Source organism: Carassius carassius, chromosome 40 (assembly GCF_963082965.1).
Source record: "Carassius carassius chromosome 40, fCarCar2.1, whole genome shotgun sequence".
Lineage (NCBI taxonomy): Eukaryota > Metazoa > Chordata > Actinopteri > Cypriniformes > Cyprinidae > Carassius > Carassius carassius.
In genome coordinates, this window is record NC_081794.1 from 27,432,315 (window position 1) to 27,449,920 (window position 17,606).

Here is a 17,606-nt window from a genome sequence, read left to right on the forward strand (position 1 = left end):
GGTTACAGTTATTTATGGATAACAGGGAACATTCTGTATATCTTTATAGTGCATTATACATAAAGGCTTGTTACTCAAATTAGCTTTGGTTCTGCAACTTACCACTTTGAGGAACTACATATAACTACATTACATAATATGACTAAATTGAATTGTAAGAATGATGCACAATGATGGAAAAGATTGAAAACAGACATGAAAGCATATTTTACCAATCAAAATTATACATGCTACCATTCAAAAGTTTTTTTTTTTGTGCACCAAGGCTGCATTTATTTGATCAAAATACAGTAAAAAGACCCTTTATATTCTGAAATAGTATTACAATTGAAAAATTACAATTTAGTTTAGTCTTCAGTGTCACATGATCCTTCAGGAATCATTATTTCAAATTATCAGAATTTTTTTGGAATAGAAATCTTTGGTAACAATGTCTTTACTGTCACTTTGAGTCAATTTAATACATCCTTGCTGAATAAAAATATTAATTTCTCTCTCAAAAAAAGTTTTGAATGGTACTGTATTTTAATAATAAATAATGAAAAATATACACACTTTGCAAATTTGACTCTGCATTTGTAAGTTGATGTTTGGCACTAATATACCTTGTTTTTATTCAAGACTGAGTCTTCTCACTTTATAATTTCTTGCCACTGAGCCATTCATGATCTCAAACGTGGGTCTCTTAGGCCTTTATTCTGACACCTTATGAGTGCCATTATATCTCAGTGTTTACATTTGTAAATTCATCTTCATTCACTGTATTAGCAAACATCGCGAGTGTCTCGATGCCTTTTTACAGTGTTAAACCACACAGTGCATTACAGTACGCACAGAGACTGTTCAGATCTAGACGCTGACTTGATGATACGATGATCACGTGTCTCTAGGTTAACTGCCTTGCTTCTTTTAATCACAGTTATTATTCACTTTGATTCACGTTGTATCTGCACTCAGTAAATCTGCTCATGTAATGCTCTTTTTGTTTTTTCTTCAGTGTCACGGGTGTAAACTGCTTTTTTATGATAATTCTTTGATTAATTAAGAAAATGTGAAATAAGAAACTGTACGTTGATGTCTGCAGCACACAAATAACGGCATAAAGGAATATGAAACCGAGGTGTGGTTTGTCTCATTTCTCTCACTTCTTATCCACAAACAGACTGATGATATTCTGAAAGAAAGATGAAACTGAAGAAATTGAATCAAAGAGCTGATTCATGAGTTGTATCCAGTTGTTTTACCCTCCTTTCAAAAGCACTACATTTGCACAGCACTGATTCCAGCCTAAAACAGAGAAAAAGTCCAGTCAGATTGGTGAAGCCAGAAAATGTGCTTTATGTTTAAAGAATAAGCCAAGAGGAAATTTGCATTGCTCTTTCATAACTCAGATGTCATTTAAGTATTAATTTTGTCTCACATTTCATCTAAAATTAAATAGGAGACATAAAAACAGACATGAAATATCGATGACATAAAACACAATGAATGTGTAGCAAAGCAGATCATTTAGTCTTTGGAAGGATTTGATGAAAAATAGTTTCAATTTCAGACTTAAGGAAATAAAAACTCTTTTCTTGTAAATATTTTTTTTTTTCAGACAAAAGAAAAAAGCAGTAAATAATGATCAAATGAAGCCTCTGAACTAAGATCTTTTTCAGGACAAGCATCTCAAAGTGAAACATCGTAGGAAACAGTCTCTCTATTTGATCTGATTTTAGGAGGTTCTGACCTGGTTCTGAAAGTCCAGCAGGATTTGAACTAGATGCTCATAATTATTCAGCACAGCCACCTGCAAGATAAACACCTTTACAGCCATCACATGCTTCACATGAATGACTTAAACATTATATACACAACACATACCAATATATGACTTTATCACTCACATTAAAGCATATAACTTCAAATATAAGCTAAGATTTTTATATGCTAAATTTCTACTATTATTTTACTGTTAATCATTTATATACTTTTCCAAATTGTATTGTTATTTTAAATCAGCTTTTAGCTTTAGTCATTTTTTTATGCCTTTCTGTTTAGCTTTTTTTTTTTTTAGCACACACACACCAGCATCAGGCTTTTCATGTGACAGGTGAAACATACAGGTGTGACAGGTGTTTCAGATTCACTACACACACACACACACACACAAGACCAACACAAACACACCAGTGTTAATGTAGTATCGCTGACATACTACGTAGTTTTATTAGTTAAAATACTCGTTTTTATTATTTTAGTTTCAGGTTTAGTTATTTTAGTACCTTAAGATAAACTAAACAAACATTATTACGAGTAAAACCTTTTTTATTATTATTTTTTTTTTAGTATTAGTTGATGAAAATGTCCCAGAACAGCTCATTTGCTTTTGACACTGTCCTATATATATATATATATACACAGTACAGACCAAAAGTTTGGAAACTACTATTTTTAATATTTTTGAAAAAAGTTTCTTCTGCTCATGAACCCTGCATTTATTTGATCAAAAATACAGAAAAAAACAGTAATATTGTTAAATATTATTACAACTTAAAATAATAGTTTTCTATTTGAATATACTTTAAAAAAAATTATTCCTGTGATGCAAAGCTGAATTTTCAGCATCATTCCTCCAGCTTCAGTGTCACATGTGACATCCAGTCGATCACATGATCATTTAGAAATCATTCTAATATTCTGATTTATTATGAGTGTTGAAACAGTTCTGCTGTCTAATATATTTGATCAATAAAAGGTTAAAAAGAACTGCATTTATTCAAAATAAAATAAAAAATTCTAATAATATATATTCTAATAATATATTTTCTTTACTATCACTTTTTATCAATTTAACACATCCTTGCTGAATAAAAGTATTGATTTTATTTTAAAAAAAAGAAAGAAAACAAAATAACTGACCCCGTATTACTGACCAGTAGTGTATATTGTTATTACAAAATATTTATATTTTAAAAACATATCTTTTTTTTTTACTTTTTATTCATCAAAGTATCCTAAAAAAGTATCACATGTTCTGAAAAAATATTAAGCGGCAGAACTGTTTCCAACTTTGATAATGAATCATCATATTAGAATGATTTCTGAAGGATCATGTGACAATGATCCTAAAAATTCAGCTTTGCATCACAGAAATAAATGATAATATAAAGTATAATAGATTTAAAAACAATTATTTTAAATTGTAATAATATATCACAATACTACATTTTTTCTGTATTTTTGATCAAATAAATGCAGGCTTGATGAGCAGAAGAAACTTCTTTCAAAAACATTAGAAATAGTCATGTTTCCAAACTTTTGGTCTGTACTGTATATATATATCTCTGCACAATGACAAAATCTGAACTCCAATAGAAGGCTAGATAGATAGATAGATAGATAGATAGATAGATAGATAGATAGATAGATAGATAGATAGATAGATAGATAGATAGATAGATAGATAGATAGATAGATAGATAGATGGTCATAATCATTCAAATGTAAGGAAAAATGAAAATTTTTATTAATTTAGCAAATTTGATACAACAGATCAGCCTTCAGCACTCTACCACTAGATGACACTGTCAACAATCCCAAAATGACCAGGACAATGTGGAGATAGAGAGTTTCTGTTCTGTTTTTCTGCAGATTATTCCCTTTAAGGTGTTATAAACATATCTATATGTTATTAAACTACAAGTGAAATACCTGTAGTAACTTAACTGATTAACCCATACACATAATAAAGCATTTATTGTGGCTATAGATTAAACGGGACGTCGTGCGTCCGCGTTCACGACCGCACTCCCTGTCCCGAGCGCGCACACGAGAGCGCAGTGCCAGAGAGCAGCTGTTCCCAGTATCGTGGGGTTTCCAGCACACGCACATCCAACTTCACGGAGGTTTTAAGGGTGTTTTGACACATGCACGAGCACAGAGGAGTAAAGCGTTTGTTTGATCGGTCCTCACTGGAGTGAGTTTGTTAATTTATTACAATAATCTCATGCGCGCAGCTGCTTATTATGACCGCAAACAGCGAGATCTCAGAAGGAGAGCTCCAGAGAGAGGAATCTGATGATCTGTTTGGGTTTGGAGATGACCTGGAGCTCAATCAGTTTGATGGACTGCCACATTCCTCCAGATACTACAGACTCCTGCAGGAGAGGAGAACTCTGCCTGTTTGGAAACACAGACATGAATTCATGACTTTGCTGGAAAATAATCAGATTATTATAGTCTCAGGCACAACAAAGACTGGCAAAAGCACACAGGTGAGTTTTTGAGATGTATGCATGCTCATTCATCAAGTTTCCACCACTTTTTGCTGTTGGTAAGATGCCAGACAGATGTCTGAACTTCAAGATATGTAAATTTGGCAGTTCCTTTTTATCTGGAATAATTGCCTGATGTTGAAATGCTAAGTTACGAGACACCTCAGATTTCAGGAGAATCTTAAGAAAGTGTGTAAATATAGCATCTGTTCTAATAATGCTTGAGAAGCACTAAATATAGCCTGAAGAAACATAAGCCCTGGCTGTCATGATGAACACTAACTTCAGAGTTTGAGAGCTTCAACTTTAATTGATAAGCTCCTCATTACTATGGAAATCAATAAGCTACTGAACATAACTGAGGCCTGTCACATGCATTATTGTTTAATTATTACCTGTTTAGTTATTCTCACTTTGTGCAAATTAAAATCTGGCTAATCGTGTTATGCCTCATCAGTTGAGAAAGAGGCCTGTGGAATAATTAGGCATAATGAACCCATATTAATGATGTAATTATTATCCATGTCTTGTTGCAAAGCTTGTATTTGTATTTAATTGATCAGTAAATTCCTCCATTGCATTCCAGTTCAACATCTAATTCAATTCAGATTCCAGAAATTCCAGAAACTGAACATCATAATAGACAACAAGAAACAGTTCGTGCCTGTATATGAGATGAGTTTCAGACATGCATGGTTGAAGTCATGTGGCCTGATCATATAGTCTATAATCTGTGCAAATATACTTTACTAGACATTTAAAGAGAGGTCATCAGTTCTGTGTCATGAAAGACTGTTTGCTGTGAGTCAGCTGCAACCATTGTGTTCAATCCTGTGAACAAATAGTGTGCCTTCAGCTGATGGTTTGGTCAGTCGTGACGGACTTCTTGCCTCTGCTTTCATTTTAATATCATTTGAGTTCAGCGATTGTAAAAGAAAAGAAAATGCTTTTAGAAAATAAGAAATAATCCATTTATTTAGATATACACTACTAAAAGTTTGAAATAATAGGAAAAAAAGTTTTATTTTTTATTTTTATGTGTTGCAATATCAACCAATATTAATATTGATAAAAATAAGAACCTATAATGTTAATAATAGAGCACCAATAACAGTTGATTATTTTAAACTAGTAAATCATTATATTAGAATGATTTCTTAAGGATCATGGAGTTGCATGACATTGTACAAAATATTAATGTAGAAAAGTTTGTAATAATATTTCATTACAATTCTTACTGTATTTTTATCAGATAAATGCAGACTTGAGACTTCTTTCAAAAACATTTAAAAGTCATAATCATTCCAAAGGTAGGGTAAACAAGTGACAAAAATCTGCCAACAGAACAGATCAAAATATTTGTCTTCTCAATATATAAATATCTTAATAATACTTAATACTTACAATGTCAGGATACTGGAAAACTGTAATACTGATAAAAACAAATAAAACATTTTTACTTTTAGATAATAAAATTCTATATTTTTGATGGATCTGTTTTTAAAATAAGACATATTTAAATAAATTTAATTAGAACAAGACATTAGATCAGACGTTTTCATTTTAAAATAATATATAATAAATTTAAGTAATAATTTTCTTTTATGCATTCATTTTTTACCTACTTGACCAGACATTAATAAGAGTTATTAATTATGTCATTAATAATGATCAGACACATTTCCATATATGTGTGTGTGTGTGTGTTTCATATATTTGACTAGACATAATTAATAATAAAATAAACATTTCCTTATAATATTAAGTTGATTGTCTTAAAATAAAAATAGAAAATAATAAAATAAAAAGTGGTGATTTTTTTATCTTTTATTTTTTTATGTTTTATCATCTGAAAGGTTACCGATCAGTGTCAATTTGGCATCAAGGCAAATTTTGCATATTGCACATGATGATTTGTGCATTATGTGTAAAGTGGAAATAGAAATCTTGCATCTGTTCAGTTCACCTGATCTGCTCAGGCTGAAGGTCTAAACCTGCAGCTGTAAAACAAGTCAAGGACAGGTCTGATTGTGAAAGCCATCCACAGGATACTGAAATCATCTCATTATATTATAATTTTTTTCTTAATGCAGGTTCTGTAATCTAATCGACTGCATCCAGATGCTGATAGCTTGTGTCCATGTCTTCAGATCCCTCAATGGTGTGCAGAGTTCTGTCTGTCTGCTCAGTATCAGCACGGTGTGGTGGTGTGCAGTCAGATCCAGAGACGACAGGCGGTCGATTTGGCTCTCCGTGTTGCAGACGAGATGGACATAAACATCGGGCACGAGATCGGATACAGCATCCCGCTGGAGACATGCTGCTCCAACGATACTATTCTCAGGTCTGAGTGAACCTCGCATGCATGCAGCCCTCAAAAGTGTGAAAAAACACAACTGAAATGCTCACTATCACCAAAAGTTTTCAAGTTGGTGATATTTTAGTTTTGTGCTTTGGCAGCTAAAGTATGAGAAGAATCTGCCATCTTCTGAAATGTTTTAAATACTTGAAGCCTTTTTGCTTTATTATAAACGCACTCAGTGGAGGTCAGGGAGGCATTATTTTTATTTAATTTTTGGATTTTACCAGACTTTAAAATGTAATAATAATTTAAAAGAAATATAATAATAATATTTAAAACAATAAAAACTATAATATTCAAATTTCAAATACGTCAGAACTTATTTTTAATAAAATAACAAATAGATATTTTATAAAAGTTTAATCAAATGTCTTATTTTATCATAGAAATATGTATAGTCAAATATGACTAAAATATATCAATACAAAACAAAAGAAATATAGTCTAAAACATTCATAAAAACATAAAGGTATAAATATATATATATCTTATTTGATTTCATAATACAAAAAGTCTAATCAAACATGTCTTTTATTTTATAAAGAAATGTCTAATTAAATGTCATTTTATTCTATAAATATGTCTAGTCAAATGACTAAAAATAAATTAATAAAATGAAATTAAAAAATATATAATATAAAAATATATCCATATTTATTTTATAAATACATCTAATTAAATGTCTTTCCTTATTATAAAAATTTGTTTAAAGCATATCAATAAAAAACATAATAAAATTTAATAAAATAATTTTTTTCTTTGTAAATTCATCTCCAGTCAAATAAATCTTATTTTGTTTTATTACAGAAATATGTCTAATCAAATGTCTTATTTTATATTAGAAGTATGTAGAAGTATTATATTATATTAAGAAGTATTATATTAGGTTTTGTTGAATAATATAGATAGAACTTTGTACAATTATGCATCTTTCTACATCTATATATTTAGCATATTTATCTGTAGCCTAAATGTCAAAACTAAAACGGCGTTCTGGTTGCAGGTACTGCACTGATGATGTCCTGCTGGGGGAGATGATGTCAGAGCCCCTGCTGGAGCATTATGGGGTGTTGGTGATAGACCAGGCCCATGAGAGGACCGTGAGCACAGATGTTCTGCTGGGTCTGCTGAGAGAGGTGCTTCTCCATCGGCCTGAGCTCAGGGTGGTGGTCCTGTCCGCTCCGCCTGCTTCAGACACGCTCCTCACGCATTATGGGAACGTCCCACACCTGCACCTGGACGCCCCGTGCGCCGTTGAAGTGATCCACAGCAACAGCAGCAGAGCTGAAAGCTTCCATTCAGCTCTGAGACTCACGCTGGAGGTCCATCGGTCCAGAGAGCCTGGAGACGTAGCTGTGTTTCTAGCTTCAGAGCAGGTGAGATGAAGTGTATTAGGGGATTAGAACAACTTGTGAACTTTTATGCTTTACAATTTATTGTAGCAATAATTAAAGCATTATTATTATTAAATTATCTGGACAATTAACGAGCATTAACCTGGAATGATCCAAGAGCTGGAGAGTTTCACTAAAAGTGAATATTTGATGAACGAATGAATGCGTGAGTGAATGAATGAATGCGTGAATGTTTGATTGAGTGAATGAATGCATAAATGTGTGATTGAGTGAATTAATGAATTAATGCATGAGTATATTAATAAGTGAATGAATGAATGAGTGAGTGAGTGAGTGAGTGACTGAATGAACGAATTTGTGAGTGACTGAATGAATGAATGTGTGAGTGAGTGAATGTTTGTGTGAGTGAGTGAATGTTTGTGTGAGTGAATGAATGCATAAATGTGTGATTGAGTGAATTAATAAATTCATGCATGAGTATATTACTGAAGTGAATGAATGAATGAGTATATTAATGAGTGAGTGAGCGAGTGAGTGAGTGAGTGACTGAATGAATGTGTGAGTAAATGCGTGAGTGAGTGAATGTGTGAACGAGTGAGTGAATTAATGAGTGAGTGAGTGAATTAATGAGCGAGTGAATGAGTGAATGAGTGAGTGAGTGAGTGAGTGAGTGAGTGAGTGAATTAATGAGCGAGTGAATGTGTGAATGAGTGAGTGAGTGAGTGAGTGAATGAGTGAGTGAATTAATGAGTGAGTGAGTGAATTAATGAGTGAGTGAGTGAGTGAGTGAGTGAGTGAATAAATGAATGCGTGAGTGAGTGAATGAATGCATAAGTGAGTGAGTGAATGAATGTGTGTGTGAGTGAGTGAGTGAATGCGTGAGTGAGTGAGTGAATGAATGAATGCGTGAGTGAGTGAATGAATGAATGCGTGAGAGTGAGTGGGTGAGTGAATGAATGAATGAATGCGTGAGTGAGTGAATGAATGCGTAAGTGAGTGAGTGAATGAATGCGTAAGTGAGTGAGTGAATAAATTAATGCGTGAGTGAGTGAGTCAATGAATGTGTGAGTGAGTGAGTGAGTGAGTGAGTGAATGTGTGAATGAGTTAGTGAGTGAGTGAATTAATGAGTGAGTGAGTGAGTGAGTGAATAAATGCGTGAGTGAATTAATGAGTGAGTGTGTGAGTGAGTGAGTGAATAAATGAATGCGTGAGTGAGTGAGTGAATGAATGCGTAAGTGAGTGAATGAATGAATGTGTGAGTGAGTGAGTGAGTGAATGCGTGAGTGAGTGAATGAATGAATGTGTGAGTGAATGAATGAATGAATGAATGAATGCGTGAGTGAGTGAATGAATGCGTAAGTGAGTGAGTGAATAAATGAGTGAGTGAGTGAATAAATTAATGCGTGAGTGAATGAATGTGTGAGTGAGTGAGTGAGTGAGTGAGTGAGTGAGTGAATGTGTGAATGAGTTAGTGAGTGAGTGAATTAATGAGTGAGTGAGTGAGTGAGTGAGTGAGTGAGTGAGTGAGTGAGTGAATAAATGCGTGAGTGAGTGAGTGAGTGAATGAATGAATGTGTGAGTGAGTAAGTGAATGAATGAATGAGTGAGTGGGTGAATGAATGAATGAATGCGTGAGTGAGTGAATGAATGAATGAATGAATGCGTGAGGGAGTGAATGAATGAATGCATGAGTGAGTGAGTGAATGAATGCGTGAGTGAGTGAGTGAGTGAGTGAGTGAATGAATGAATGCGTGAGTGAGTTAGTGAATGAATGCATGAGTGAATGAATGAATGCGTGAGTGAGTGAGTGAATGAATGCATGAGTGAGTGAGTGAATGAATGCGTGAGTGAGTGAGTGAGTGAGTGAGTGAGTGAATGAATGAATGCGTGAGTGAGTTAGTGAATGAATGCGTGAGTGAGTTAGTGAATGAATGCGTGAGTGAGTGAATGAATGCGTGAGTGAGTGAGTGAATGAATGCTTGAGTGAGTGAGTGAATTAATGCGTGAGTTAGGGCTGGACGATTCATCGAAAAGTAAACGAAACCGAAATTCAGAACCTCTAACCGACGTAATTTTCCCATGTCGGTTTTTTCATTTTTTTAATCCTGTTAATACTTCCCCCTCAAAAGCATACTAGCGCGTGTGTAGCCACATGATCTGCCCTGTCCAGTCAGTGGCATAAAAGCAAAACACGGAGGTGAACGCCGGTTCAACACATAGTGATGGCGCACGAGCGGTGAACCTTGCGTCTTCACTAAACTTTGTCAGTTGTATTTGTTTTATGGTTTGGACGTCGGATGTGTATTATTATATCGAGCTACCATGTTCGCGCAGCTGCATTGTGGCACAAACACTCATATAAACAGTAGCTGTGAAGATCGCGTGCACAGAGGAACGCAGAAATTAGTTGTCAGCTCTGTCCTGTGATTTATCACTAAAGTAGCTTAGAATCTCAAAACTTATTATAGCATATTTTTCTACTTTTGAAGGAACTAGGCTATTTACAATAATATAGAGACTGTATGACTAATTTACACACACAATCACTCGTACTGGTGCTGTGCAACCCTCTACATTGCGAGTAAATCACTGGCTTTCTTAATATCTTAAGCATCACCACCAGTCTTAAGTTCAGTTAAAATGACAAATATGCATTCATTTATGGTTACCAAGTTTTAGTTCTAATCACTATCACAAGTTCTATAATTAAATAGTGCTTAACCAAAATATAATGCTTGACTGACTGAATAAGAAGCTAAGATTTAAGAAGCTGTGCCATTTTACAAGATAAACTGATTAGAATATATATATATATATATATATATATATATATATATATATATATATATATATATATATATATATATATATATTTACGTGTGTGTGTGTGTAAAATAGTATATCAGTCTGGCGAGTAAACAACAATTTTTACTAGCCAATGGCGATTATATTGCCAAGGTGTGTGTAGAGGGTTGCTGTATCTTATCTTTATTTATCTCTTACACCGAGCAATAATCTTTAAGAAATGTTACGAACGTAGATAAAATAACTAAATAACTGCTGATAGTGAGCTATGATGTCAGATCGCTCTTTCAATAGGGAAAAATATCTCACCATATTTACAGTACAAACCTTGTCACTGAACTATGAGGGCAAAAAAAAAAAAACAGAAACAAAATAATCGTTCATTAATCGTAATCAAGGTAAAATGTTCAATTAATCGAGGTTTTGATTTTAGGCCATAATCGTCCAGCCCTAGCTTGAGTGAGTGAATGCTTGAGTGAATAAATGATCGAGTAAATTAATTCATGGCTGCATGACTGAATGCATCCAGCTCACTGATCTAATAGATAAGAGCATTTGTGTTAATTGGTCTGGTACACTAATGTTTACAAGTTTTTGTGTTTGAAAAAAGTCTTAGCCACTGCTGCATTTGAGCAAAAATACAATTAAAAACAGTAATATGGTGAAATAATTTTGCAGTTTAAATCAGCTGTTTTCTATTTGAACATATTGTAAAATGTAATTAATTCCAGTGATAGCAATGGCATTATTTTGTACAGTATAAATTTCTTTACTGTATTTACTGTTCTCAGATGTTTTTGTGATATTCTATGTGTAAATATGAGTCCCATCTTCAAGTAACCTAACAGCACACCAGCAAGGGAACTAGTTGCACACAGAAAATGGGGTTGGATGTTGTTCAAGTAATCTTAACCTTTAGTAGTAGCAGTAGTGATGCTTGCTGTAGTGAACAGCACTAACACAGTGTTCTCCGTGATGACAATGACATTGTTGTGTTCAGCACGGTCAGCAGAGTCTGTCTGAATGAATACGTCCACTCAGCTCTTCCACTCTGCACTGTAAAATCACTTTAATGAAACATACATAGATTTAACTAGTTTAATCAATCACAATATTACAGACAGTTACCAATCACTTTTTTCAACATCAACAGATGGTAGAACAGAAGCTGCATCTGTTTATTTGCACAGACTGTTTAATGCTGTTCATGTACATATGTTTGTGCAAAAATTGCATAATGTACAGTAAATAGCCTTTAAATAAAAAAACAGTAACTCATTAGATGATGAAGCTGCTATATCATAACAAAATTACTGTTGATTATTGGTCTTCATATTTTGTGGGGAAATAAAAGCAGTCCTATTTTTACAGCTGTTTATGAATTTGCTTGTTGCTTTGTACAGTTTAGACAATCAAGACCCTTTGTAGCATGAAAAACAAAACCATTCTTTTGCAAAAGCTGAATCTCTGGAATCTTTTCTGCACTTTTGTTTATAATGATGAGCAAATTGACAATTGCTAAATAAAAAGTCAACGAGAAGTGCACTAAACAACTGTTCTCTCCAGTGGCGAATCAAAAGCTTGTGTGTGTGTGTTTCAGGAGGTGCTCTGTGCCTGTAATATTCTCTCTAAAGACGCATCCAGGATGAGTGCATCTCTGGGAGAACTGAGAGTAGTTCCTCTGTGTCCTGGATACTCTGTAATGTGTTCACCAATCACAGAAAGCCCACAGATGAGTAGGCGGGTCTTCGTTTCCTGTAGCCAATCAGAGGACCTGTTCTGGCCGGTGGACACCATTACTTTTGTCATCGATACTGGAGTAGAGAAAAGATTAGTGAGTGTGCTGAAAACTGCGTTCGTTGTTGGTTTTGTAGCTTTTCGATTCAAAAAGTTCACTGTTTTGCAAATGTATTTTAGCAGTCTTGTGACTGTAAATTCATGGTATTGTTTGTAGGTGTATAACCCACGAGTGAGAGCCAGTTCAGAGGTCATCCGACCCATCAGTAAATGTCAAGCAGAAATCCGTAAACGACTGACCGGATCAACAGGTGTGTACAGTTTAATGGAAATCACAGTTCGGTTTGCAATGTTTTACATTTATTTGCAAACCGAACTGTGATTTCCATTAAACTGTCATTACTGATGTCATTACTGTTGGTTGCATTTTAAATAAATAAACATAAATTATACATAAGTGGATATACAAAATGAATGAATAAAAGAAGTGTATATTTTGTCTTTATTCCTTAATTCATTTAATGTCATATTAATTTATTTAATATTATATTTAATATAATTTAATACATTATTTTATAATTTATTAGTATTATTTAATATTATGTTTATTATTTAATAAATGATTATATTATAAATTTTTTTTATTATTATTATTATTATTATACATTGTTTTATGATTATAATCAGATTGTACTGTAAGAAAATGAATTTCCAAAAACCTAAGAAGTGATTAAAATTAGCTCTCCGTTAAGCGTGATGAAAAATTTTGAAGAGGAATAAAAAGCACTTAAGCTTTAAATCAGTTGCATGTAATTTCACAGCATTTGTTTGGCTGCTCAGTGGAGAGTAATTGTCAGTAGTGAATCACTGTTGAATGTGTTTGTTTGAAGGGAAGTGCTTCTGTTTGTATCCTGAGGACATCGAGCTGCCTGCTGAGATCCCTCCTCGCATTCTGGAGTCCAACATCACGTCAACAGCGCTCTATCTGAAGAGGATGGAGACGGCCGGGATCAGACACTGTGACTTCATCAGCAGACCTGGTGGGTCAGATTTCATTTCATTCAGACCAGGATTTCACAGTGGCATATGAGAGCTCTAATAATGATGACAATAATAAGTTTATTTTATAGCGCCTTTCTGCAAACTCAAGAGAGGGTTGTCTACATTCAGCTTTACCAATGAGTAGAATATCAGTAAACTATGGAAGCCCATTTCAGTCATAAAAAACAAATCACATGCACTTTTTTTTTTGTGAGTAAAAAAAAAACAGAATTCAGACTTTTTCTTTCAATTCTGAGTTTATATCTGACAAAATCAAAATTTTGAGTTTATATTCGACAAAATATTGCAATTCTGAGTTTATATCTGACAAAATCTTGCAATTATGAGTTTATATCTGACAAAATCTTGCAATTATGAGTTTAGATCTGACAAAATCTTGCAATTTTAACTATATATCTGAAGAAATCTTGCAATTATGACTTTATATCTTACAAAATCTCACAATTCTGACTTTATATCTGACAAAATCTCGCAATTTTGAGTATATATCTGACGAAATCTCGCAATTGAGTTTATATCTGACGAAATCTCGAAATTGAGTTTATATCTGACAAAATCTCGCAATTGAGTTTATATCTGACGAAATCTCGAAATTGAGTTTATATCTGACAAAATCTCGCAATTCAGTTTATGTCTGAAAAATTTCTCGCAATTCTGAGTTTATATCTGACAAAATCTAGCAATTGAGTTTATATCTGACAAAATCTCGCAATTCTGACTTTCTGACTTCATATCTGACGAAATCTCGCAATTTTAAAGTATATATCTGACGAAATCTCGCAATTCTGAGTTTATATCTGGCAAAATCTCGCAATTGAGTTTATATCTGACAAAATCTCACAATTCTGACTTTCTGACTATATATCTGACGAAATCTCGCAATTCTGCGTTTATATCTGACGAAATCTCACAATTCTGACTTTATATCTGATGAAATCTCGAAATTTTGAGTTTAAATATGACAAAATATTGCAATTCCGAGTTTATATCTGGCAAAATCTCACAATTCTGAGCTTATATCTTTCAGTTCTGAATTGCAAAGGGGGAAAAAAGAGAGAATGATCTTTTTAAAATTTTTCATTGTTTTATTTTTTTATCCAAGCTTCCATAATAAACACCATTGATAGCTCACCTAGAAGAGGTAGAGTTTTTAATGAACGTGGCAGGTTTAGCCTGTAAAGTATCACTGTAGACTATAATTGTTGCTATTTTGAAACTGTGTGGATGGGTTTCTGGTTTCTGACTGGCGTTCGGTCATGTGTGCATTTGCTGAACTGAGAGCTCTTCTGTCTGCTGGGTTTACACTCTTTGTTTCTGGATGGTGGGAAGCTCAGAGGAGAAAGAGAGAAATTCATTAGTGACCAAACACACACAATACACAGGAAGAGAAGGTCTCATTCAGTGTCTTTTAGAAATACCAGAGAAAACTGCCCAGACTTGTTTCATTAGTTAACACATTTAATAAATTGTGGAAGGACACATTTGCATGTTTTTTGCTTTGATTTGCACTTCCAGATCCCGAGGGCCTCATGCAGGCGTTGGAGGAGCTTGATTATCTCGCTGCTTTGGACAACTATGGAAACCTGTCTGAGATGGGCATCATCATGTCAGAGCTTCCTCTGGATCCACAGATGGCGAAGGCTCTGTTAGCGTCCTGTGAGTTTGACTGCGCTAGCGAGATTCTAACCATTGCTGCAATGCTAACAGGTAAAGCTTGAACACACTGTAAAATGTGGCTAACTGATTTCCAATGACTAATAGCCAGTCAGCCATGTGTTATATATATTTTCATTTATATATATATATATATATATATATATATATATATATATATATATATATATATATATATATATATATATCATATGAATATTATCCATATGTATTATTAATTAAAGACATGGATGGGTTATAAAGAGAAGTTAATTTAAAGAAATAAATTACGTATTTTATATATTATTTATAATATTAGATTACATTTTAAAATAATGAATTATTATGCATGTTATGCATATTTATTATTAATAAAATTTAACTATATAAATGTGTGTATTAATAATATTAAACTAAATGTAAAAAAAAAAACTGAAATATATATAGTTGATTTTTTTTTTGTAATACATTAATTGTAAATATTGATACAATTATGTGTGTGTGTGTATATATATATATTTTTTGAGTTATTTATTCAGGTATTTATTTATTAGAAAAAAAACTAATTATTAGAATTGAAAAATTTGAAATGAATAGTTTCTAGAAAAGAACTTGTATAAATATATTGTTCAGAATAAATATATTTAAAGTTACAAATCATCATGATTCGTGGCATCATTTCCATGTTCTTTCAGGACTCTTGATAGTGAAGTATTTTATTAATGCACAAGCGGCAGTGTACCTAAATGAATCTCTAACTATGCTAGGTATGGATATGTTTTAAAAACACACTCACACTCGATCCGTCTTCATGCACCTGTTTCCATCAGCACCAAGCTGCTTCATCGATCCTCCCGTTGGCATGGTAACAGAAGTCATGCGCTGTCATATGAAGCTCCAGCATCCAGAAGGTGACCACTTCACCCTCATCAACATCTACAACACCTTCAAACGCAGCCAGAGGGAACCATGTGAGCACCGCTCTTCCTCTCATGAGTGCTCAGGTGAAGAGTGAGAGTGTGTTAAGCGTCTCTCTCTCTCTGTCTGTCTGTATGTGTGTGTGTCAGGTCTCAGTCAGGAGCAGTGGTGTGAGGAGTACTTCCTGTGCTGTGATGCCTTGCAGACTGCAGACGCCATCAGAGCTCAACTCACAGACGTCCTCAAACGCATCGAGCTGCCCATCTCAGAAGCAGCCTTTGGCACCAAAACCAACGCACTCAACATCAAGAGAGCGCTGCTCGCGGGCTTCTTCATGCAGGTCTGAAAACATACGTTCTTATGGACATATGCAGTAAGTTTTTTCTTTAATGTCGTAATGTATTTTTAACTGATGTATAAATGTAGTGTTTTTTTTTTTGTTTTTTTACTCATGTTTTCTCTTGGTTCATTTCTCTCGGTTCATGTCAAATTAATTTTGATAAGTTATTTTTTATTTATTGTTTTATTTACTCAGTTAAATTTTTTTAATTTATTGTTTTATTTACTCATTATATATTTTATTTTATTTATTGTTTTATTTATTGTTTATTTTTTATTTATTGTTTTATTTAATCAGTTTAAAAATATTGTTTTATTTACTCAGTTAAAAATAATATAGTTTTATTTACTCGTTTATTTTTTGTTTTATTTACTCATTGTTTATTTTATTACATTTTGAGCTATATATATATATATATATATATATATAATATATTTTTTTTTTAATTAATTTCTCTGAGGTCCACTTTTAATGGTAGTAAGGTTTAACATTCATAAACCTTTTTGAGCTGTATTTTAACTTTTTATTTTATTCACTCATTCCCCAGAGGTTCGTTTAATATTTATCCAGGTGCTGTATTTATTTCATTTTATTTCATTTACTAATCTCCTTAAGGTCCACTTAGTGTGCAAATAAAGCTTCAGAAATATTTTTGAATTATATTTCCGTATTTGCATTATTTAAAAAAAAAATTGTTGTTTGTTTGTTTGCCTGAGGTCCATTTATAATATTTGTATAAGTTTCATAACCTATCAGAAAGTTCTTAGCCGTATTTATATTTATTTAAAAGACAATTTGGTTATTTATTCATTCATTTTTATTTATTTATTCATTCCACTGTCCAGTGTCCATTTCTGTTAGTAAAGTTTCATTTGTTTTTAATTATAATTATTGTTTGTCATTTTCATAATGTTATTTTTTATTATTATTTATTTAAATTTCCATTTTAATAAATAGTTTTCTAAAAAAGAAAAAACTGATAGCTGTTAGTACAAAAACTTAGTCCAAACTGTTTTTCCTCAGGGCTTGAGTTTGAAGTGTCAGTCATGATTGTGTGTTCTGGAGCTCTCCTGTGTCCCTCAGATGGCCAGAGATGTGGACGGTTCGGGGAATT

General features: G+C 33.1%; 1 protein-coding gene across 1 annotated transcript in view; it reads left to right on the forward strand.

Annotated features, from left to right (window-relative positions):
* Positions 1-3,967: 3,967 nt before the first annotated feature.
* The window catches only part of dhx32a (DEAH (Asp-Glu-Ala-His) box polypeptide 32a), a 16,629-nt gene continuing 2,990 nt past the window's right edge, over positions 3,968-17,606 (forward strand). The window contains exons 1-10 of the mRNA XM_059532823.1: positions 3,968-4,259; positions 6,410-6,603; positions 7,625-7,997; positions 12,383-12,616; positions 12,737-12,830; positions 13,410-13,559; positions 15,097-15,288; positions 16,065-16,205; positions 16,302-16,492; positions 17,576-17,606. The exon at positions 17,576-17,606 is cut by the window's right edge and continues 160 nt beyond it. Of these exons, the coding sequence (XP_059388806.1) occupies positions 4,011-4,259; positions 6,410-6,603; positions 7,625-7,997; positions 12,383-12,616; positions 12,737-12,830; positions 13,410-13,559; positions 15,097-15,288; positions 16,065-16,205; positions 16,302-16,492; positions 17,576-17,606 (1,849 nt within the window). The 5' untranslated portion in view covers positions 3,968-4,010. The remainder of the gene's footprint in view (positions 4,260-6,409; positions 6,604-7,624; positions 7,998-12,382; positions 12,617-12,736; positions 12,831-13,409; positions 13,560-15,096; positions 15,289-16,064; positions 16,206-16,301; positions 16,493-17,575) is intronic.